The 25,929-nt window shown below is 41.8% G+C and overlaps 1 protein-coding gene across 5 annotated transcripts in view; it reads right to left on the bottom strand.

The window, feature by feature from the left end:
• Positions 1–25,929, bottom strand: part of NR5A2 (nuclear receptor subfamily 5 group A member 2) — a 325,502-nt gene that overhangs the window by 61,365 nt on the left and 238,208 nt on the right. For all 5 annotated transcript variants that reach the window (XM_085601455.1, XM_085601457.1, XM_085601456.1 and 2 more), the window contains one exon: positions 4,627–4,774. In XM_085601455.1, the coding sequence (XP_085457581.1) occupies positions 4,627–4,774 (148 nt within the window). The remainder of the gene's footprint in view (positions 1–4,626; positions 4,775–25,929) is intronic.

The raw sequence follows: 25,929 nt of genomic DNA, 5'->3' as shown, positions 1-25,929 counted from the left end.
TAGGCAGATTAACTTAAATGTGTTAGTTACTTCCACCCAGGACTGAAGATGGATTTTCGATCTTAGGCCAGCTACGTTCCAGAATATAATTGGAAGGTCCTGGGTTGATAGTAAAGTAGAATTTGTAGCCTGAGGTTCAGCAGAGGGATGTGGGAGTTGGGACAGGGGCTGGGTGGTTATAGCAGAAAGAGGAGGGTTGGGTTTAGACTCACTGGGTTGGGGGGTAGTAGATTGTAGATTTGGGAGCGGGTCTGCGGGGGTAGCTGACATGGTGTAACACGTGACCTGGTGAGGAGAAGACGACTGCTGGTGGATCGGGGTATACTGGGGAGGAGAAGACTCAGACTGGGTACCATACGAAGATGACGAGAAGGAGCCGGCCGCCCGAATGATCTTACAGGGGTCTTTTGGGTTAGGAAAGACGCTGTTGTAGCTGCTGTCTATCATGGGTAGAGATGGTAGTCAATCCACCATATCCAGGCAATCATATCGATTGGATAGTAGTGGACCTCTCCAGTTACTAAAGTGGCCTGGTGGTGGGTTGCTAAAGCCATACCCCGACCGCTGGTTTCGGTCTCTGATTCCGCCCCAGTTTCCTACCCTCGTCCAGGACCACGGAGGGCCTGCGTTACGTCGTGTGTTAGGGGGATAGAAGTACGACAAATTATGGGTAGCTATCCCTTCGGTAGAGGTTTGATCACCCCAAGAGCAGACATGCTCGACTGTATTAGGATTTTCAAAATTTACTATTATACAGTCACCCTGAATGTTTTTTGGTTGGTTGCCTAACCAAGGCACTCTACGCACTGTAGTAACTCTGTTGTCCATAAAGATTGGAAGCGGTCTATTGTTGGACAACCAGAAGATTACTTTATTTTTTTAGGGACCAAATCGGTTCGTCCTGATTTGGGGGGAGTTCCGGAACCCCAGTCATTATTACTACATATGGAGAGGCCTCGGGTGGAAGATGGATGGGGGGAATCTTTCTATTACGATTATTAGGAATGGTGTTGAATCCAGTAGCAATATTGGATTGGACAGGAGCGGGAGTGGGGCCTATTGAGGTGGAAAGGGAAGAAGGAGGGTTAGATTGGGAAAGTACTGTTGATTTAGGATTGGTGACGGGGCGGGGTGGTAAAGGATTAGAGGATTTAGGAGGTGGTTGCGGCTTGTTTATAGATGTTAGGGAATGATTTTGAGTAGGCTTCTCGGGAAGTTTCTGTTTGTTAGAATTGGGGTTCTGCGCGGAGGTTCCTGGTTTTGATGCTTTGGCGTTTGGAGTGTTTGAAGTAATGGGCCTGCCTTTCACCAAGTTGGGATCCTTCTTGTTACCTGTACTTTGGGATAGTACAAGGGACAGTTGGGTAAGTTGAGACTGCACCATATGTAAAGCCTTTTCTATGGGTTCCAAGTGAAATTTAAATAGATCGCCAATTCTGGTGAGCAATAGGCTATCATTGGTACATGCATTGGTTGTAAGATTGCCATGCACCATATCTCCTCCACTGTAAATGCTGCTTGAGCTGGTGGAGCTAATGTTCAAATTAGCAGGAATAGAGTCCTCTTTTTGAACATTTAACAGTGAAGGAGAATGATGGAAGGATGAAAGGTTAGGGTTTTGCGGGGGAGAATTAGAGGCAAGAGGAGTTACAGAGATGGTTGTAACGGAAGGAATAGTGGAACGAGGAAGCTTAGTGGTTGTCTTCCTCTTTGATTTTTTAGGGATAGCTCCTTCTCGTATACCTCTAGCCATTGAGGAGGAGGGGGTGTTATCTGGTTGGGTAGCAAAAATAACAGGAGATTTTTCCAGGGATAGATGGGAATCAGACAAGTCCAAAGATGCAGAAAGGTCCACTGTGCAGGGAACGGTGTGCGTTTCTGCATGCACTGTCACTGGAGGGGGTAGATCAACAGGACGTAAGGGGGTTTTTGCATATCTACTCATCAGCAACTCACGGCTGAATGAATCAGGCATGAGTGTCATAAGAAATGTGGTTAATTGCGCTAGTATTCCCCAGTTTCAAAGTGTGTACATGCTGATATTTTGAATGACCAAAAAACACGTGATCAAAGATATTTTTAAAGCAATACTATTTCTCTAACTGCATGAATTTGAAATTTGGACAGCGCAGAGATTTAGCACACAAACCAGTGCTTAATTTGATCCCGTGGTTTCGAGGACTTAGCACTGGCACTTAAACACCAAAGGACACATTAATTTATGGGGACAATAAGTGATTTGCTCAAAATCACAGGATGCCGAGCAACGCTGAGACTCAAACCTGGTTCCCTAGTTGCGTAGTCAGAAGCTCTGGCCATTATGCCACATTCTCTACCCACTTTCATGGTTAGTTCTGTTTTGGGTGACGCAAACAGGAGAAATAGGCTGGTGCAACCTACCTTCTGAAGAGAACCCCAGCACTTATGTTTTACAAATTCACCACTGACACGAACACAGGTGAGAAAACAGGCCGAGGCCAGGAATGCAACTTCTTGAAGTCGCAAGTTTCACCCCACTTATGCCTGGAGCCTTGGCCTATTATGAAGCGATTCATAAATCTCCACCATGAGCAGGTGTGTGCTACGGGTACAGGCGTTTTTCAATTTTCTGACTCCGGCCATTATAGGTGAACCAAAGCTTTGTCATTCATGAAATGTTCACACAGTGGGCTAGAAGGGGGTATCCACCCTGGACGGCACAAGTTTTGGGGGCAGCGACCTCCTCCCCCCACTCCTTACATGCAACCTCTGCGGGGCTGCAAAGGCAGGGACCGCCACACGTGGCAAACTGTCTAGCTACGTCACAGTGTTCATGTGCCTGAGTCTAGGTACAAATGAAACTCAATGCAAGAGGAGGCGGTTGAAATGGTTCATTTGCAGTTTCAAGAAGAGGCAAACCTTGGGTGTGATTGCCTTCTGTGAGTATGCCCACTAACGTGAAGGACATCCAGTTACTGTCTTGGCTTTCTGTTGTGCTCTAATGACAGTTCTAGCGTTATTGCTGCAGTTTTTGAGTTCTCTGCTAACCCTATTATAAATAGGGGTGTTCAAAATATGCACAATTTCCCTTCGTGTAATTATGTGAAATTTTGAGAAAATTAAGCGAACTTACGAGAACTGCAAACACCACATTTTAATTTTTTTTAATTTTTTGTGACAAATTGGTCTTTCCATTTATTTTGGACACAAGGAAATATTTTGCACTACAAAATAGCGCTAAACCACACACAATGCAAACACTAGTTGCTCTTGTTCCGTGGATTCACGTTGTTCCTGCCCTCCCATAGTTTTTCCCTGAATGGACAGAAATGTGCTTCACATAGCTTAATGGCATAATTTCAGGCATTTTGCAGAAGACGCTAATACGAAATGCCGGGAATTGTTTGAGATTTTCCAATGTAACAAAAATTTCGGTGAGGCCTTGTTATAATATAATTTAAGTAAGTCGATCAAAAATGTTGACAAACTCCTTGTGGTGCAAGGAAAATATTATAAAAATAATTAAATAGTGGGGTATTTGGCACCGATGACAAATTAAGAGGTTAGCCAAACCATAGTACAATCTCTCCAGTCTAAATCATTAACATTTTTATGCAGGGGACACTTACCAAAGGTTAATAGGGATAATTTTAAAACTTTCTCATGAAGTACTTCTACTCTTAGGCCAGTTAGTTTTCTTTTTTTTCAGACTGTCCCACTACACATTAATTTATGGCACTTATTTTAAGATACACACATTTCCCATTTTATTTAAGGAATGTTGTGTCATAAGGAATATGTAGAGTATACAGATATCATAAGTGACCTCTTGAGTCGGATGACAAACCTCCCCTATACAAACATTTGGATCCCTGAACTAGAAGCTTTAAAGCAATCTAGTGTGAACGTTCAAACTCATAACCCTCTGATCCCACGAGTAACTACTGTATATAGTTTGCACATGTACCAAAGTTCACTTAATTCTAACATACAATTCCTAAGTACAACTCCTACCTGAGAAATCATATCTCTAACCCGAAGTCTAAACCTCATACTGACTGCAACCCACACTCTCACACCAAAACACGATGCATGCTCCAAACATTACTCATGTGCTATAATGTTAATTGCACCTGATTCATTTTTCCCTTGATGATAGAAACCATAACCATGAACCCTAATGCTAAAACTTTGACTGACACATTCTTAACTCTTTGCTGAAGCCCAAGCTGAAAGGGCAAACTTTACCCATACCCTTACACTCTTCTTATACCCATCGCTAACTCTGACCCTACCAATGAGTCTTAACTACATAGATCACCCCATCCTGTAATAAAATGTAGCCTTTGCATATAGCTTTATTCGAACTTAATTTTTTTTTTTTCTTTTAACAAAATGTTTTCTGACTACTTGTATTTCAAACCTTTATTTTCTAACTTTCTAACTTTCTCACTTTTTTAATTTAAGGTGTTTTCATCTACATGAGCAAGTCTAAATAGCCTCCAAGGGTGCAAATTCTATAGGGCGATCATCCAACAGAATGGACAAAGAAAGATCTTTCACCTGCTTTAGTTGTTTCGCTGCGTGTTAGATACATTCTCTGTTTGACATTAACAGTTGCGGAATGAAAATATAGGGTTTACTAACCTAAACTGAAAAGCACCAAGAACTTGAGACATACGAACTCTCGTAGATCGATCTGAAGAGAGCGAAGCTTGGCTACCAGCTCCTGTGCATGGCTCATGAGGTTATTCAGTGTCGCTCCTGCTTGAGATGCAACAATTGCGTAGTCCACCTGAAAAAAACAGAATATGATTGTTACATATGAGTCAAGATTAAAAGCCACCTTTTAGAATACTATTACTATCACTGATGCGCAAAAGACCTCAAGGATAACATTATATGGTTATTGTATCAACATAACACCTAAAAACATCAGGTATTTCTTAATTTATTGTACATTTTTCTATAGCATGCCCTACAGAGAAGGTAGTAGCCTGCTGTGGATTTTAAAAACTTTGTGGAAGGCCCTCAAAATATAACACAAAACCTCACACAATTTAAAATTAGATTAACAGTAACACAGAGGATTGCACAGACTGGGGTATGCCCAGTACATGTTGTCTTGGGTAGAAGAACATGTTGAAAAAAAGTTTGGCAGAAGGCAGAGTGAAAATAAAGCAAATAACAAAAAAATGAGAAGAGGTAGGAGAGATGGGGAAAAGCGTTCTAGAAAATTCTAGAAATCATAGAAAGTAGATAGAAAAAAACTAACAAGCAGATGGAGTGGGCATGGGAGTAGGGGGGAAAGCAGAGAGATATGTAAAGAAAGAGAGGAAAACATATGAAACAGAGGGCAGGGCAAAGAATAGGCTGTTTGTAGAAAAAAGTTTCCTTCAGAGATGGAAAGTTTCATGCTCAAATAAAGATAATAGAATAAGGTTTCCGTTTTTTTGTGGAATTGAACCTTTTTAGGTCTTGCGTCCTGCGTTGCACTGCGCAGCAGAGCTCGCGCAGGCAAGAGTCCTTTTGTCCGGGGTTCAGAAATCGACCCTGGAATCGCACACACTCGTGCGTGTGCGATTCCTTTTCAGGTCCTCCATTGGCCTTTGCGTGCGTCTTCTTTTAAAAGACTGCACGCAATGGGCCCGAGGCGCGTGCATAGCTCCTCCCATGGCCTATTGGTGTCTATTACGTGCACCAAGCGCATAATAGATAGACACCAATAGGCCGCGGGAGGAGCTATTATGATCGTGCCCAGACACAGGCGTGCCACGCGCGCCACTTGGTTGTCTTTACTTTTGGTATAAGCGCAGCACTCGCGCTTCACTTTTGATGTTATAAGTAAAGCGTGGGTGCCGCAATTATACCAAAGGTAAAGAAGTAGAAAAAAACACCTATTTGTTTACTTTTGGTATAATCGCGGCACCCGCGCTTTACTTATAACATTAACCCCTTCAGTGCCACGCCCTTTCCCCCTCCTGTGCCAGGCGTTGCATTAGTGGGTGGGGTTCATGACGAGATAGTCTCGTCATGGGCACAGCGCAACCGTGCTCCATGACGAGACTATCTCGTCATGGGCACAGAAGAGGTTAAAAGTAAAGCGCGGGTCCCGCGATTATACTAAAGGTAACGAAATAGAAAAAAATATCTATTTTGGTACTTTGAGTATAATCACCGCACCTGCGCTTTACTTATAACCTTAAAGTAAAGCGCGGGTGCAGCAATTATACCAAAGGTAAAGAAATAGCTTTTTTTTCTATTTCTTTACGTTTGGTATAATCGCGGCACCCGCGCTTTACTTTTAATGTTATAAGTAAAGCACGGGTGTTGCGATTATACCAAAAGAAAAGGAATAGAAAAAAACATCTATTTCTTTACTTTTGGTATAATCGCGGTACCCGTGCTTTACTTATAACATTAAAAGTAAAGCGCGGGTGCCGTGATTATACAAAGGGGGAAGAAATAGATGTTTTTTGGTTTAAACAAGCATTGTCATACAAATAGAACACGGTGACCAGTACAGGGTTGTTTGCTCTACCCCACGCCCCAGGTACACACTCAGGAGTGACACCCTCAGTAATGACACACCCAGTAATGACACACCCGGTAGTGATACATCCATGAGTGATAACCTCAGGAGAGACACACAGGACTAACAAACTTAAGAGTGACACGCCCAGGAGTGCCACACTCTGTAGTGTAAGTACATGGGCCCCGTCCCTGCAGGCTGGACTCATTAAGATGTGGCCTAACGATTAGAGCGTACAACCTCAAAGCTGGGTAACCAGGTTTGAGTCTCTGCGGCTCAACCTCTTGTGATTCTGGGCAAATCACTTCATCTCCCCACACCTAACAAAACACGGATGTGCCCGTCTGCAACAGCTGGTGCTCGTGTATAGCGCCATGATACCTCCGGGTTGAGTTCGAGCTATATAAAATTGCAAGACAAAAAACATGGCTCTGCGGAGCTCACATGCCCTCACACGTGCACTCACTGTCATGTGCCTCAGAGGTACTCTCGTGCTCGTGGAGGATACACTCTCTCCCCTCCATAAGTGCCCCTCGCTCCCAGAAGATTCACGCACTTCCTGCTGGCTGGCGAAGAGTGAGGCACAAGCTCTCACGTGACAATGTCGGGGTATAGCTCCCACCAAGAGCCTCTTGGGTTTAAACAAGCATCGGCATACAAACAGAACACGGTGACCAGTACAGGGTTGTTTGCTCTCCCCCACGCCCCAGTGGCACACTCAGGAGTGAGACCCTCAGTAATGACACACCCAGTAGTGATACATCCAGGAGTGATAACCTCAAGAGAGACACACAGGACTGACAAACTAATAGTGACACACCCAGGAGTAACACAATCTGGAGTGTAAGTACAGGGGACCCTGTCCCTGCCGGCTGGACTCATTAAGATGTGGCCTAACTGTTAGAGCGAATGACCTCGAACCTGGCTCAACCTCTTGTGATTCTGGGCAAATCACTTCGTCTCCCCACGCCTAACAAAACACGGATGTGCCCATCTGGAACAGCTGGTGCTCGTGTAAAGCGCCATGATACCTCTGGGTCGAGTTCGAGCTATATAAAACTGCAAGACAAACAAGCATTTGCAATGCAATAGGTCTCGCAGTTACACGAGCTTAAGCTATTGGCATTGTAAATGACAATGCCTTTTATTTATGTTTTTAAAACGAAAACAAAAATAAAAGGCATTGTTATTTGCAATGTCAATAGCTCAAACTCACGTAAATGCGAGACCTATTGCATTGCAAATGCTTGTTTTTTTTACTGTGAGAGGAAACAAAAAAGTGATTTTATGCTTTGTTTATATATTTACCTAAGTAGCTGAAACATTGGAAAAAGCATGCAAATGTAATTTTTATGTAGAAGTTACTTGTATAAAAAGAAATTTTCCCAAAAGGAGTATAATAAAAAATCATTTGCTTATTTTCCAATTCCGGGTAACTGCAATGGTATGGATTTGGTTCAATTATGCAAGAAGTATGATAATTTTTACAAATTCTAATTTAAAACCTGTTATAAAGGAAGATAAATATTTAATTGATCAACGTTTACTCACAGCCAAATGGCACGTCACAATGAAAATACAAAAAAGTGCTAGATGGAATACTTGAATTGTTTTCAGCCACTGTTAATTACTAGGCCTGGGCGGTAAATTTAGCAGAATTTGGGTGATTTTGTGTCCTGAGGAGAATGCGGAATTGCCCAAAATTCTGCGTTCCGCAGCTTTGCGGAATTTTTGCGTTTTCGCGTTCTCAAAATACGTGTTTGTGATATATTTCCCTCGAAAACGCAAACAGCATTTGCGAACAGGAAAAAAGCATAGCGAACAAGCAATTCCGCGTGCTCGCGGAATTTCTGCGTGCTCGCTGAGATTTTTTGCTGTTTTGCGGAGCTTTGCGTAGCGCGACTACGCAAATTCCGCCCACCCCTATTAATTACTCGGGCTGCCTCCCTGCCCACCATTCCACCTCAGATTAGGCCCAGGGTTCGAGCACATTTGCGAGATTGCCAGTGAAAAGTAACCTGATGCCCTTCAACAACAGTAGCATCCGTTTATGAAACTCACTGGGAGAGCAGAAGTAAATTCACACACATTTTTATGACTATCTTATCACAGAAATTACACCACACCCTCTGACACTGATCACATTGCAAGAAATGATATAACACATTCCTTTTATTTCCGTACAGGAGCGGCCCGTGCAGGTAAGTGCGGTGGGTGGAGGGGTTCGGTTGGGGGGGATCCGACAGATGACCACGAGGGAAAATTAAATAAATACTTAATTTTACCTCATCATCGTCTGTTGAAATCCCCACCACCACAGCTCTCACTTGCACAGGCCGCGGCTGTTTCCGTAGCAGGGAAATTGTACATTTGTAAAAGCAATCTTTATTGCAAATCCGAGTCTGCAGCATATTAATGAAATGACTGCTAACAAGCACAGACAATTGCTACTAAATCTAGAGAAGTGCAATGGAGTAGTTTCTGTTGCAAGATTAGTAGTCACTTAAAATGGTTGTAAACAACAATGTAAGGGCTGTTAATTGCTATGCACAGCTGCCGGTAATGATGCCACCTTTGAAATAGTGGATACAAATCATGGATACTGTATTACAGAAAGTAGAAGGCCATGGAGCTACTTAGAAGGTTTTCTGTCAACCATTTCTGTTGCCACTTATTCCTTTGGAAAAGTACTCCCCTTGTGCCCACCACCCGCCCGCGAGCCGTGCTGGCTGCCCCTGGTTACACCTGCAAAGTCCATCATGATATAGTCCCAGTGAGTAGTTTGACCTCAAGCACAAAAGCAGACGAACCGCTGGAGAGCAACCGCGGCCTGTGCAGGTAAGAGCGGTGGGTGGGGTAGGGGGTATTTCGACCTACAGCAACAAAGGAAAAATAATTATTTATTTATTTCTCCCTTGTGGTCGTCTGTCAAATCACCCCCCAACCCAGCCCCACCGCTCTTACCTGCACAGGCTGCAGCTGCTGGAGAGTTCTAGAGATTTCAAGTCCCATTTGATTTAGCTGATCCAAATGAAATAGGTGGGAATTCCCAACCACTATGACAAAGAAGGCACCTAAAGCCATCATCATCACTAAATAGAGATTATCATTGCTTTAAGTAGAATGTGAAAATCTAACACTGCCAAGCATTTCATCACCATGGAGGTGTCTTTACCCTAGTTAATGGCTCATGACATGAATAATGAGACTCCTAGAAACAATCATGGATCTGTTCACCAACACAGTTATTATATATATATATATATATATATATATATATATATATATATATATATATATATATATATATATATATATATATATATATATATATATATATATATATTACCTACTGGCGGTCGCCAGTAGGTAGTTATAGTTAGGACCACGTTTCCATAGGAAAACCTCAACATTCTATTTTGAATAACTTTGGCGCCGGTCGACGAATCCTCGCGAATTTCTCAAAATAGGTGGGGCGCTACGCTCCGCTCCTACCCTGAAAGTCTCGGGGGGATCCGTCAAGCGGGGGCTGAGATAAAAGGGGGGTCCCAAAACGCGTTTTTCCCATGCATTTTTCCATAGGACCTTTAGAACGAGCTACAGCCCGAACGGCTGAACAGAATTACTCAAAATTTGGCAGAGAGGTAGTCCCTAGGTCAAGGAAGTGCCTTTTGTAGGTTTGGTGTAAATCTGTTCAGTAGATTCTGAGAAAATAGCCTTTAAATCAATATATATCTGAGCCCGCTTACGGTACGCTTACCGTACGCTTACGGTAAGCGTACGGTGGCGTGCGCGAGCGCGATTCTGATTGGCTCTTAGATCTTAGTAAACATTCGAATCGGCCGAAACCAGGAAGCGGCGGCCGCCATTTTCTGTGTTTCACTCTGAAAAAAAAAGAGTGAAAACAAGAAAAGGGGGCAATGAGGAGAGTTACAGACCCCCTTACATTTGTGAGGGGGTCAAAGAAGGACTGTAAAGTACAAAACAAACATTTATTGATTTTTAAAAAAAATCACGGGGTACGCGTACGGTAAGCTTACGGTAAGCGTACGGAAGAAACATGGCGTGCGCGAAGGAGATTCTGATTGGCCCATAGATCTTAGTAAACATTCGAATCGGCCGAAACCAGGAAGCGGCGGCCGCCATTTTGTGTGTTTCACTCAGAAAAAAAACAGAGAAAACAAGGAAAGGGGGCAATGAGGAGAGTTACAGACCCCCTAACATTTGTAAGGGGGTCAAAGAAGGACAGAAAAGTACAAAAAAAACATTTATTGATTTTAAAAAAAATCACGGGGTACGCGTACCGTAAGCTTACGGTAAGCGTACGGTAAAAAAAATAAAAATAAATAAATGAAAAGCAGATTTAAGAGTTTGCTCATCATATGTCCTCCATGTGCGCACGGTGCGCGAAGCGCATCGTGCGTTCATGGCCCATCTAGCGTAATGTGGGCACGCGGTGCGCGAAGCGCACCGCGTGCTCACTGTGCGCGCACGGTGCGCGAAGCGCACCGTGCGCGCATGGAACGAACTGCGTTAAGTGGGCGCGCACGCCACAAATGGCGTAAAGTAACTTAGCATTTAAAAAACCGTACAAATTCACTGAAAAAACCATAGGTTTCACACATGTTATATTTAGCTGGACATTTTACTGATAAAAAACCAATGAAATTCCCCCGTATTAGTTACTGTAGGCAACTATAACTCACGCGACCGTAATCCTCTGCTGATGACATATGTGTCTTTATGAAAAAAAAATATTTGTAATATATGTATAGCTAAAATTTAATGGAAGAAGACATGGGCAAATAAGTGTCTAAATACAGTATTAGCATCAGCAGAGGATTGCGGTCGCGTGAGTTATAGTTGCCTACAGTAACTATAACGGGGGAATTTCATTGGTTTTTTATCAGTAAAATGTCCAGCTAACTATAACATGTGTGAAACCTATGGTTTTTTCAGTGAATATATATATATATATATATATATATATATATATATATATATATATATATATATATATACACACACACATATATACATATTTATGTCTGTCTGGTTATCTACATAGCGCAAACCTAGCTGTGAAGCAATGGAGCGCTGTACATTACGAGGGGTTGGGAGATGATTGTTGATCATGTAAATCAAGTGTGTACTACAAAAGTACATTCGTACACACATTCAGGAACGGGGATTAAGTGGTTTCCTCAGAATCACACGATGTTGGGTCTAGCACTGGAGTCAGCATTCGAATCTCGGCCCCCGGGGTTCCAAATGCAGCAGCTCGAGCCCCTAGGCCACATCTCCTCTTAGCTATTCATATTGTGTTCTGTACATAGTTACAAAACATATTTTCTATTGACAATATTTTCCCTGCCTGTAGTAAGAATAGTGATGTATTAATGACTCTTTATATCATGAGCCTTTTTCATCTATGGATCCAGGATATGCAAGTCAAAGACTCACTTCTTTAAAGAACACGTTATCATAATGGAGTAACAGTACCCTTCTGCTCCCAGAATCCAGATACCCCTCCTATCGCTCGTTGACTGAATACTTCCCTTTGACCCTGTACAGTGCTCTTCTGCCTTTTGGTTAGGTTTGTGCTGTACAAATACCCCATGCAATCATACATTTTTCAATAATGTACCAATTTGATCATGTCATCAATGTATAGTATTTAATTTGCTAACTCATTAAAGAGTATGGTGAAGATGTTGTAATAGTTAAACATGCTGATAAGCAGGAAGTAAAATATCAAAAGAGCAAAGTAAGTGGGACCTGAAACATAATATTTAATTATACTGTGAATGCAAAACATTGTATAATTCTTTTTAACACAGATGTAGTCACCCCTTTTCTGCAACGCAGTGTTTTTCATTCAAAAAGAAGGGCTGCTGTCACCTACTCATTGCATCCACATGTCATGGGCTACTTTATAAGAATGATGACCAAAAAAGAATAATTGTGAGTGATGTAGATTCTGCCATACACATCTAGAGAAAGTCATCCTGTCCTAAATGTCAAATCCTGTTTGATATCGCTGTTCAACAATCCATTAGCATGAGAGCCCCGCCCCTTGACCCATTCTTAAAGGGGGAGACACCCCATGAACACCTTGTTCTTATGCCTGCACCCGCTCCACTGCCCGATGCCCTCCATTGTAATTTCATACTTAACTAATATGTCATATTCCATGAAATAGCAGTCCATCAACTGAGATACCAGTGCTATCAAACAATCAAAAAAATATAAAACCGAGATTGGGAAGAATCTTTGAATAGCAACTAATAGACAATGCACCAAGTACACCACACAAGGTAGAAACACGCAAATAAATAATAAATGTAAGTACAGCTAAGGCGAATGGTGCAATATGGAAATAGAGATACTACATTTGTATTAAATGTAATAGTGCACATTAATACACTTCCAAATACTCACAAATCTGCTGTCTGAAAAGCGGGTCTCATATACACTCCAAAACGAGGCCATCCCGGCACAGCGCAGGCATCCAGAGAGTCCTTTAGGCATGTCAGAAGCTTTGGTGGGGCCAGGGGCCAAAACCTTTGCAAGACTCTTTATGCTTTTGGATCCAAGGAGCTACTTGTAATTAGGACAATATACTTGGGGAAAGTGAACGACATAGTATATGGGGACACCTACTGGTGCTGCCATGAACTGCATCCAGGAAGGACTGGTCAGGTCTTCGGTTTTATTATTTAAAAACATGTAACAGGAGAACAGGGCCCAACAAAAGTGCAAGGCCCAGGTAAAAGAGCTCCAGCTGCCCTCCCCTTGTGACAGCCCTGAAATACCTTCAAATATCAGAAAGGTATACTGCCAAAATATTGAGATTTAAATATCGTCTTAAAAAATAAGTATATCGTATTCAGAATATTGACTACAGCAATATTGTTAATCTGAGTGCATGTAGGTAAGTATAGGTTTTCTATGCTTAACTCCACATCTTTGTACCTTATTGATATATATCTTCAGGGAACTTAGCTGTGGGGATAAGGAATGAAAATCTACAATCACCTGTATATACTTACCTTCATGACATTGCAACAGTTATTGTTGTGGTTACAGTGCATTTGTAGAATGATCTTCTTTTGATGATATTCTGACATACAACAGTTACGAATGGAGGACATAAATCTAACAAGCAATGCCTGAAGATTGTGGGCCGGATTCACAAAGAGTCTCTATGCAGTCGTGGAGGGGTCTCCGCACTCGTGGCGGTTTCTCTGTACTCGTGGCAAGGTCTCCGCACTCGTGGTGGGGTCTCTGCACTCATGGTGGGTGTCTGCACTCAGTACTCCAAAGAGTGCACCCTGCGGAGACTCCGCCAAAGTGCCAAGACTCTTAGTGAAAAGGGCCCTGAGTTTACTTGCAGTACTCAACCCAACTGTAAACACTGAGTCCAGCACACAAATCTGTTACCGGGGAAATCTTGAGGTGTTAGAACTACTGTGTCCTTTAGTAAAATAGGAACTACAAACTGGAAAATGCATCCTGTACAGAATACGAAACCTGGCCTAATATGGAACGGATCAAACGTTTCAAACATATTATTATTATTAATATTTCATGGTCACAACGGTACACAAGCTAGAAAATCATATCAACATGTTTCGGCAACTGCGAAAGATTGATCAAGCCAAGGAAACATCTAAAACAGGATATGTTTCCAATGCACCATCATATCCATGTTGACGCATATTCAAATCTCAGAAAAGCCGTTCCACGGATAACAGCTTAATTTACCCAGCGGTATTAACAGTTGACATATGCCACTTCATTAAAAACAAATAGCGCATTCACTGAGTGCTACCAGTATCATTGCTGGGTTATTCATTGGGAGGAGGGAGCTCCAGTTTATAGGAATAAGTTAAGCTGCTTGGAGGATGTCAACAAAATGGCCGCCCTTCCGACTCTGATTGTAGAATGCCGGGAAGAACCCCTGGAGGTCTCCAAATCCCTCAATGCACCCTGTCCCCAACAGGAGCGCTCTTAGACAACCAGCAACTCTTTCAGGTGCATTTAATATTTGCAGCAGCAGCAAATTTGTCTGGAAGGCAAGTGCTCGTCTGCCACTCACCCCGAGCAAGCTGTATTAAATTTTTATATTTATTGACATTTCATTACCATAATTGACTGCACTTGGTTCCCAAGTAGGAAGCAGAAGGCTGACTCCTAAGCAGAAGAACAAATCCCCTGAGCAGGATTTGCAATTAAAAACAAGGCGGAATGGCTGCGTTTTTTAAATTTTATAAATGTGATGAGTTGAGTTTTCAGCCTTAACTAAAGAATACCGAGCCGTGCAGACGATTTCCTTCGGAGTGAGAAAAATTGTGATTCTGTGGAACGAAGATCCCCCCCCAAAGGTGCCAATCAGATTTTATAAAGTCAGCTGGGCACTGAAAATGTCTCGCTGAGCGGCTATTCTGAACAGAGTTTCAATTGAATCATGGAGCCACCATATGCATTATGCACTGATCAGACCGTAATAATCCATATAAAAGCATATTTAGGCATTAGAGTACTCCAGCTTGTACTTATCAAAGCATTTCCCCAAAGGATTGGAAGTGGGTGGGAAATATACTCACTTTAAACAGATGCACTTGCATATTTGATGAAATATCCCTCTAAAATGTTACTTGGTATAACATTTATAGGTTTTTCTTACTGCCCAAATACTACAGCCTTGAGCTTCCATGGCTGTGAAGTTAGTAACCCTTTAATACTCTAATATGTGCTAATGTGCTCCAGTGTGGAACCACCAACAATCCACTCACTGTGTCCTGGCCTCTGGAGTGACCATACGTCTGGCTAGCCATGAACAACGCAGCAAAAACTCTTTCAGGGATCAATGAGTCGAGAGTCCATCCGGCCCTGACAAAGCAGCGCATAGCTTTCTTAGAGTCACAAGCATGATTTACTGCTGTAGAGAAATGATGCTCCTAGTTTCTGCACAAGATGCTAAGACAGGGTGAGGCTCCCTTGTTTGACAGAAAAGAACCTTAGTATCAAAACATTTTCTAGGGTTAATTTTAGTTCGGCCTAGGCCTGACTTTTCTTGGAATAGAAAAATATGAAATCCAACAAAAAATCCATAAGTTTTAAAACTTTTTGAAATTGCAAGGATTTGGAAGCTAGCAGTTTACATTGTGTTCCCGCTACTGGATATCTTTTGGTCATAGGCCCAATAGGACTTGTGAACGGCTTAACTTGTAATTTAATGGAAATCCTTTAATGTAGTCCTCTTCCTGCCATCCAACAGAGTGACTTCTGCCGCTGCCATGAGCTGAAAGAGTCCTGATGCCAGCTGCAAACATTGGACAAAAATCCAGGCTTTGTTTGTCAGATTTTGATGTGTTGGGTGCCATTCATTTTGATATGCTGCCAGCCAGTATCATATTTCTCCTGAAAAATGCGCTATTGTTATTTTTCCCTATATTTGTTTTGAGAGAGGAAAGGATCCACGGGGCATATTATCAAGAAACGGCTTTATCGGCAATAATGGGCTTGATAATATGCCCTTGAGAATTCCCATTGAAGCCCATTTTCTGGTGTCAACATGGGCTTCTATTGGAATTGTCTGCGGCATATTATCAAGCCCATTATCGCCACTTTAGCGGCAGTTTTCTGCCGCTAAACCGGCGATAATTTTAATGCCGTGCTTGATAATATGCCCCCACTTCTCATTGAATATCTTAAAGAAGGACCCTCCATCGCCGAAGTCTTTTGACGGATCAGGTAATTCGCTACAAAGGAATATCGCCATAGACTCGATTTGACGGAATTAGCTCCATAGATGTTTGGTGTTTTAAATTTTGTAACTATTTCAGTAAAAATATGTATCTATATGCATGACTGTGCAAGCGAAAGCACCTAAATAAAATGTGTTATGTTTGTTGTTGTTTCATAGCCGTTGACCCACATTCCCACTGAGGTTGGCTTCCTTTAACTTGAAATCGGATCATCGCCGATAGGGAATGCCAGTTCAGCTAAAATGAACTCTGATGATTAAAAAATTGTGATGACCTGTGAGGTGTGAGATGTCTGTCATCTTAACTTGATGCACGATGAAATCGGCTAATGAATATGTTTCCCTTAGACTGATCCCTTAGGAGACGACTGTATCCATTGTTAATTAGATGTAATACGCAACTAATAAAAACTGATAACACATCAAAGGAGGACATTTGCATTCTGTGGCTTATTTTCACAATTAATCATTTTTATGGAGTCAGCAAGGAGCGTGATACGATAACTAGGGTAGGCGATAAAACAGTGATAGCGGACAAATGAGAGTCTATCAATTGCTAATGTTCCTTTACAAGGCATTGCTGCCTCTGGAGTCCGTGCCAACCACTTGGATCTTGACCATTGATGTATTTATAACATCGCGTGTAGTGTAATGGGATTTGTCCAAATAACAATTGTAAATATATAGCTATGATATTGCAACTGTTCTTATATTTTAATATTAAAATAGGACTATTGTGTAACATTCCTTCAAGAGCATCACAATTCTCGTTCAGCTGCACTTTCTTTCTGGCCATACTCATTCTATATAGTGTTGTAAATTGACATCAAATAATATACACTTTGTGATGAATATAAAGGGCGTGAAAAAACTAATGGATCACTCATGTGTAATTTTTTTTAATTTAGGTGGCTTAATATACCAAGCCCTTTTCAGCAGTGGCCTGTGCAGGTAAGGGCAGAGGGGCGAGGCAGGTGGGGTGGGGTGGTGTCGACTCATGACGGAATAGGATTTATCCATCTATTTAACCCCTTCGCCGCGGGGGTAATTCCCCCGCGGTGCGGGGGGGTGGCAGTACTGTGCTCGTGACGAGCCCAGCTCGTCATGAGGCACAGTGGAGCTGTGCTCATGACGAGCTGGGCTCATCACGACTCCACCCACTAATTGATTCTCCTGCACAGGCGGGGAATCAATTACGCGTGGGAGTGGCGCGAACGTTATGGCGAGCCCAGCTCATCATGAGCACAGCTCCACTGTGCCTCATGACAAGCTGGGCTCCTCATGAGCATACAAGGGGTTAATTTGACCTATTTTGTCATTTGATGACTCACCCCCTCCCGCCCACCGCGCTTAACTGCACTGGCCGCTGCTGACCCTTTTACGATCTTTACGTACTGTTTTAAGATATGGCCATTAATAGCAGAGGTAATACACAAAATAATCAATACCTCCCAAAGAAACCTTTACAGAGAAATCTTCTGCCATTTGGTATGATAAAGGATTAAAAAAATCTAGCAATGTGATATCAATTACCTCGAAACACCAGTACTCAAACAGTGAATAACCTGAATTGAACTGTTCCAAACTTTGTATTGCCCTAGATCCTATGCAGTATATGTGTGTGATTTTTTTCTAAAGAAGAATTCTATGTTTTCTTGAAGCATCTGCAACAAGAAGATATCTTGTTCTAGTTGGAGCATTACACTAAATATAGGAGTAAAGATGAGCAGTGAAGTTGGCTAAGTGTAATACAAAATAAAGTGCCCCACAACCAAAAGGATATCACAAGTGGTCTATGACTTCTACAACATTATAAAGGAACTCAGCCTTGATCCACTCTATTTTTACTAAATTCCTCAGCTATATCCTCTTTTCCTGAAGGTATTTACGATTTCTAAGCATTTATATGGAACAAACCGAATCCAACAGGAATAGTGTGATTATGTTTAGTCAGAGTAGGAATAAAAATTGTGCTCATTACATATATGAAATTTGTGGACTGTAAGAAATGGGGTCTCTAGTCAGCAGTGGTTTGCACCCTGTCCAAGGACCCTCGCTCTAGGCAGGGTAAGGGAGTCACACAGCTAAGATAACCCCCTGCTCACCACCTTGGTAGCTTGGCACGAGCAGTCAGGCTTTTCTCAGTGGCAATGTGTGAAGTATTTGTACACACAGTAAAAACACTACAAAAGGAGTCCACACCAGTTTAGAAAAAATGACAAATTTTATCTGAATAAAACAATACCAAAACAACAAACATCCAGCAAACACAAGTCAAAATATCACTTTAAAAAAATTAAGCAAGTTTAGTCCATAGAAATCAATGGATGCATTCGTTTTAGCATAAAATACTTTAGATGCATCAAAAATCGGAGACAGGTCTAGGCGCAGAGGAGATGAAGTGCTGGAAAAACAAAGCAATGTGGCGGTCCTCACTACACAGGTGAGGTGATCTATCGGTGCCTTACTAGTAGGGGAGGTGATGTGTAGATTCTTTACTGTTAGGAAGGGGAGGTGATGCATTGGTTCCTTACTAGCAGGGGAGGTGATGAGCCCGTTCCTTCCTGGCAGGGAAGGTGATGCATTGGTTTCCGGAACCATGGACTCGGATCTTTACTTTGGTGTAGATGAAGAATCAGATGGGTCGAAAATCCAGACAACCTGCATCGTTGCGACAGTGGCAAAGCATGTGCTGCATTATTTCCACAGCCGTTAAGCATGCGCTGCATCAGAATCGGAGCAGGTGTCACGAATGTTGGCGACACGGGGCGCGAGACTCATGCTGTGACGGTTGTTCTGAGGCACTGTAGTGGCAAGCTGGGGCCTGCGGTGAAAGCCGTGTTTGATGCTTCAAGCGGGAACCACGCTTCAGGGTGGGCAGCAGCGATGAGCCAATCTTTTGCAGCGATGTGCCGATAAAAGAGGTGCTGGGATTCGATGCATTGTTTTCTCCTTTAGATCACCAGGTTACACTTTCAAGGGGCCAGTAACTGGATTTGGCACCACTTGGCAAGTCAGGATTCTCAGCAGAAGAGCACAGACATGAACAGGTGAAGTCTTTGATGGCCCTGAGATGTCCTTAAAGGAGGCAAGCTTAACTCAAGTCCTTGGAGAGCAAGGATACAGAAAGCAAAGTCCAGTCCTTTCACTCCCAGGACAAAAGCTGCAAGCAGCAGTCCCACACAACAAAGCAATAGGCAGAGTGGCAGTCCCTCCTAAAGCATCCAGCTCTTCTTCCCGGCAGAATGTCCTCAGTCCAGAAATGTTCTAATTTTGGGGTGTCAGAGGTCCAATACTTATATCCCTTTCTGCTTTAAAGTAGGCAAACTTCAAAGGAAAGTCTTTGTAGTGCACAAGACGCTACCTTTCCCTTCTGGGCTTCAAATACACTACAGTGGGGGTGGAGACCACTTTGTGTGAGGATAGGCACAGCCCGGCCTATTCACGTGTCAGTGACAACGCCTCCCACTACTCTAGCTCAGGAAGGCCCATCAGTCTGTTGATGGTACAGAAGGATATGTAAGGCACACCTCAGCTCCCTTTGACTGACTGTCTAAAGTGAATGCACAGCAGCACAACTGTCAGCCAACCCAAACAAGTATTCTACAGACAGGCAGAGGTACAGAGTGGTTAAGAATGGTTCAGGAAGAAAATGCCCACTTTATAAAAGTGGCATTTTCAAACACGCAATTTAAAACCAACTTCCCCAAAAGATGTATTTTTAAATTATGAGTTCAGAGACCCCAAACTTCAAATCTCTATCTGCTTCCGATGGAAAATTACATTTTAAGGTGATTCCCATGTTACCCTATGGGAGAGATAGCCTTGCAAAAGTGAAAAATGAAATTAGCAGAATTTCACTATTAGGACAAATAAAAACACACCAGTACATGTCCTACCTTTTAAATACACTGCACCCTGCCCACGATGCTGCCTTGGGCCTACCTTAGGGGTGACTTACATGTAGTAAAAGGGAAGGCCACTTGCCAGGTAGAAAGGGCAGTTTAAAACTGCATGCATAGACACTTCAGTGACAGGTCTGAAACATGCAGGGCTACTTGAATATGTGACGTTAGAACGTGATCAAAATAATCGCAGTACGTTACATCGCAGTTTTTACAACGCAAGTCATTACAACGACTTGCGCTGGATGGCGCTGGACTTAGGAATAGTATGATTTACTATTCCAACACCAGTCTACGTACAGTAGGGAAGGTGTTGGAATAGTAAATAGTACTATTCCTTAGGTTAGCACGACATCCAGCGCAAGTCGTTGTAACGACTTGCGTTGTAATACCCGCGATGTAAAGGCATTGCGATGCAATGCCCACGTGGTAATGGATGTTTCCCGGGCTACTTGGGTGGCACAATCAGTGTTGCAGACCCAATAGTAGTTTTTGATTTGCAGTCCCTGGGCAACCCTGGTGCACTGTACTAAGGACTTACTGGTAAATCAAATATGCCAACCATGGAGAAGCCAATCACCAACGCAATATAGACAGAGAGCATATGCACTTTAGTATGCACTTTAGTACTGGTTAACAGGGGTAAAGTGCCTAGAGTGGTTAAACCAACAAAAACAGGTCAGGGAAAATAGGAGGAAGAAGTCAAAAAGTTTGGGGATAACCCTGCAAAAAAGGCCAGGTCCAACATGAGTTAAATGAAATTTGTGAAATCCAGTAAATTCCCAAATATGTAATTTCAGGTCTTGCACTGGAGTCCAGTTTGAGAAGAATTCTTTTTTTGCCAATAAACATTTTCTATTCAAACCAATCCATCTGCCAGTATCTCAAGCGCCTTTTTATGAGAACTATGCTCTTGTATTAAATGTGATATGAAATTCTGGGAAACTATATTCTGTGCCGTACATGTAAGGTAGCATAACTTTTGCCAACGTTTATGAATTGTTTTTTAAAATATTCGTTCGATTTCTCACATTCCTACTTATTGTGACACCAATTCAAAGCCAAAGGGGGAACAAACATATTTAATGACAGAAAGAAGCAAATGAGAAAATAAGTTGATTTAAAGACTATTTGAAAGACTATTTGAAAGCATACAGTTAGATACATGTTCTGGAACTTTAGAAGTCCTTATATACATACCATGTACATTTTTTTGCTGGTGAAGGCTAACTACTGACATTTTTACAATCTGATATTTTGACGGCTGTGGAAAAATATGAGACATAACACTAGTAGAGCAACAATTAGTAGAGGAAAAGTTAATTTATCTAGATGTGGATTGGATCTAATCATTTTTCTCTCCCTGATATTGGCACTGCAAGAGAACTAACTCTCTACCATGTGCTGATCAATCTTCTCAACCACAATCCACATTATCAATGACAGATTTATTTGTGGGCCTGCCTTCCTTCCCGTTGACCATCGAAAAGTGATGGTTGGCTCATTTGTAGGTTCCCCCCTGGACAATCCTGATGCTGTTTCCTTAAGATTCCATGATTATCAAATGCAAACTCTACACGGAAACCAGAGTCCTGCCACATGGCTCATCATTAGATAGCACAATGATAATCTCTTTGCTCCCTCTGCTGAGAATCATGTACAGGGTTACATTCAGGAACCGATTCAGCTTTCTAATCTCAGGCACAGTCTATCGTTGAGGATCACCACAAAACCTGGATAACAAGATATCTTGATATGGTCCAACCGGGGCACTCACATCTGCAGAAGAGCACAGCCTCAGTGCACTGCACTGCTCATTCAAGGGGAGAGCAGACAGTATACTTTCTGTCCAGGGATACGTCTTAAAGTCGTAATGCAAAATTATACAAGATTATAACAGTGTAGCTGAAATTGTGCCCAGTCCTAGTTTTAGTGTAACATTCTTTTCTATAATAAAGAAATCATCTTAACTAAATGCACTGTGTATAGAGAACAGATATCAGAATTAGAATTCAATGGGAAGATACTCTTATACTGCTTTAGACAGAAAAACAGTTCAAATCCTCCAATAGGGTTGTGTTAGTGCAGTGATACTCAAAGTACAGCCCGGGGGCCGCTTGCGGCACTCCTGGCCTTTACATGTGGGCCACTGGTCAACAGCAGCCCTGGGCTGCTGTTTACTCAACAGAGCACTAACATTGAAATATGTTAAATAAACAATAAGTACGATAGTTTTTGATAGAGGGCTTAGGGCAGATGTACAACCATTTTTTGCAGTCGCAAACGGGAATTCGGCCCCTTTCCAACTGCAAAATTGGTCTGCCCCATTTACAAACCCTATTTTGCGATTCGGTAACCTATTACTGACTCGCAAAATATGGATTGCAACTCACTATAAGGAAGGGGCATCCCTTCCTAATAGCGAGTCTAACTACAATGTATGATTGTTTTGCGACCGCATTTGCGGTTGCAAAACACTCGCAGTTTACCACCTACTTCAAGTAGGTAGGAAGCCTCTTCCCATTTGTGAGTGTGTGTGAAAATATTTTTTAAGAGGACCACTGCCTACATTTAAAAAAAAAACTGCTTTATTTAAAAAGCAGTCACAGACATGGTGTTCTGCTGACCCCAGCAGGCTACCATCCCTGGGAGTGCTAGCCATTCCTAATGGGGTCGCAAATAGCACCTGCCTCATGAATATTAATGAGGCAGGCAATTTGCGACCCCATTAAGAATTGCTAACAGTGTTTGTGACACTGTTGTACATTGCATTTTGTGTGTCACAAATTACGGGTTGCAAAGTGAAGCAATTTGCGAGTTGCAAAATGTAAGGGTCGTACATCTGGCCCCAAGTTGTTACTTTGATTGGTAGGATTCTACGGGTTTCAGAAGTTCCCAAGTTAGATAAATTGCAACTTCACTTATATTTTTTTAACTTCTCATGACCTCCGCTACAATTGCTGGTGTACTGTCTGTGATATTTTGAATTGTCCGCTAGCCCGGTGTATATCGCTATGCATTCAGAGGAGCCACCATCACTGTAAGCATGTGTCATGTTTCAGGTGGCTGCTCACCAAACATTTTTGTTTTCCAAAAACAAACTGCCAAAGTAAGCTAATATATATCTAATATCCGAAATTACAGACATCCAGATCAATGAGTATGTCACTTGCAGGTACTGACTGGACCATAAAATAAAGTACATTCACCAACTTAGCCCCACCTGCCTGGCAGTGAATGGAATCACATGATACCACCAGGCTTTGCTATCAGACCGGACTGAATCATCCTCGAGACAAATTGGCATTTTGAGGCTAAAGGTCAGAAGTAGAGGTAGTTTATCACCCTGGAGAAGGACAACATGACACTACTAAGCCTGGCTGGTCTTTGTGGAACAGGGACGACTATAACTCGGTAGAAAGCATGGATACCAATGCAATGCGGCCACTGCCAGTTGCCCACCTACACTGTGAAAATCACTGTCTTTCATCATAAATGATTTTTGTAAGCAAGAATTCATAGACAAAGCAACTAATTTAACTAATTCTTGTGAAGATGAGATCTATTTTTTTTTTTTTAAATAATGGTATGCGTGAAAAACAGGCAGGCCGCTTCACAATGGACCGGCAACAAAAATAAAAATAAAAAAATGCTAAACTTGTTTACTAAAATTAGACACACAATACACGCCATGAATAAGTAAAACCTATTTGAATGACTGCATTGGATATTTAAAACAATGTTTCCAACTAGCAGTCGGGAAGTGACATATGTTCATTTCTTTGGCCTGCCCCTGCTTCAGGAAGTTCAAAAGGTTTCTTGGCTGTCCTCCATTGCTGGTTATCAACATTTTTGCGTGGGGATGTGGGATCTTTAATTAACGACATCCATGTTTACGCTGACATGAGAAAGATTCCAAAAATTGGAACAAACAATTATACTGACATCACTGTACTGTGGCTTGTGACACATAATCTGAAGACAGTGATGGAAGATGTACAATGCAAGGACATTGCTTTCACACTGTCTAGAAATGCCCAAGTGTAAATCGCAAATGCTATAGTTAACCCTAGTTGTAATTGTTTGCAACACACCATATAGATAAATATTCTTTATCTTTAAATAGCTGCAAAGTTTAAGACAAGGTTGCCCAGTGTTGATGAATGAAGCCTAAATCCATGACAGACATTGAGGCTCACTCTTTTTTATGCAAATAATTCCCATTTAGAGTCATTGAATGCAGAAATATCACATGAATTCTTGTCCTTCTTGTCAAAAGTTGGACACTCCTGAATATGTTTAATTTGCATGGCCTTTGGGACTATGCAGAAAAAGAAGACCAAATTATGCAGCAGGTTTGATTAAATTGTGTTTCTATAAATGGCAACGTATTCAGCACATTCTCTAGCAATTTTGTCATTTTATTGCACATTAATACTGTCTGGGCTAAAATTTCACCTCTTTAGTACCAGTTTAATCCCTAAATACAGCAATCAAAAAATAAAAGGTGACCAGTTAAGATTTGAAAGGGTCTGCCACAGTTCAGCAGAGCATGTAAAACATATGTAGTAACCTTTGATCAGTTTTACTTCCAAACAATGTGCTGTTGAAATCTGCAAAGTATGAAGCAAGTGGCCAATTATGAGTCAGGTGTAGTAAATTCATAATTATGTTGAACATAACATCGCCACAAACTCACATAATTCCAATTGACCTCCATTTAATATCAATCTCTTTTGATACAATAATCCTGCACTTTTTATACCTTATGTGTAGAGGCTAACACGCCCTGGACCGATGCACCACCTTAAGAATAGGTTGCCTCTTTTTTATGCCATGTTAGTAACTTTTGGAGTACAAATTTGTACTCTTCTTTCTAATTGTGATACAAGGCACAACATAAAAGGCATGAATGTATGAAACTGCTTCCATTCTTAAAATTGGTGTCAGAATTTCAGATGAAAAAATACTGCTTGACATATAGATTGTGTGGTAAAATCTATATATTTTCCAATTGTGTGTAGCTTTTCTCTTACTAACACAAATAGGATCATATTTCTGCAAGCGAAATTAGGGCACAATATTTAATTCAAACAATATTCTGACAGCGATATTCTGGTACCACACTTAATAGCCTCAAAACCTTCCTAGCTGAGCTCAACTTGGTTCAAATCTGCTGAAGCCCTACACACATTTTGGTTTCGATTCTTGACCTAATTATCTCCAAACCCAACTCCATTCAACTGCAATTGATAGTCCCATGTGACTCGACTGATCACCACTGCACCTCCTTTCACATCATATCATCCTGGACTACAAAAAGATCTCAATTTAGGAAACCCAGACTATGGGAAAAGATCCATGCGAAATGCAAACCGGTCTGAATTGATTTCCCTTAGCAACATGGCCTTCCCTCCTCCTTCTGACATGTCCGAGGTCCATGAACTCACTAATTATTACAAGTCCATGTTGAACATTCTTGATGTATTCGCCCCATTGCAACTAAAAATAATGTCAATCAAAGACACCAAACCATGGTTCAATGGTAGCTTAAACATACATAGATGTAATCTGAGACTAGCTGAACGATCCTGGAGATGCTCTCCGTCCCTTGATCACCTTAAGCTCTTGAGATCAAAGAGGTGCATTTACAATAAACACATCAAAAGTGCGAAAGCAAATTTCTTCAGACTCCAATTAGATGGAGCCAGAAACCATCCAAAAAAGCATTTTGAAATAAT

Source organism: Triturus cristatus, chromosome 4_2 (assembly GCF_964204655.1).
Source record: "Triturus cristatus chromosome 4_2, aTriCri1.1, whole genome shotgun sequence".
NCBI lineage: Eukaryota > Metazoa > Chordata > Amphibia > Caudata > Salamandridae > Triturus > Triturus cristatus.
Note: the sequence above shows the minus strand (reverse complement) of the source record. Positions and strands in the feature narration are given on the sequence as shown.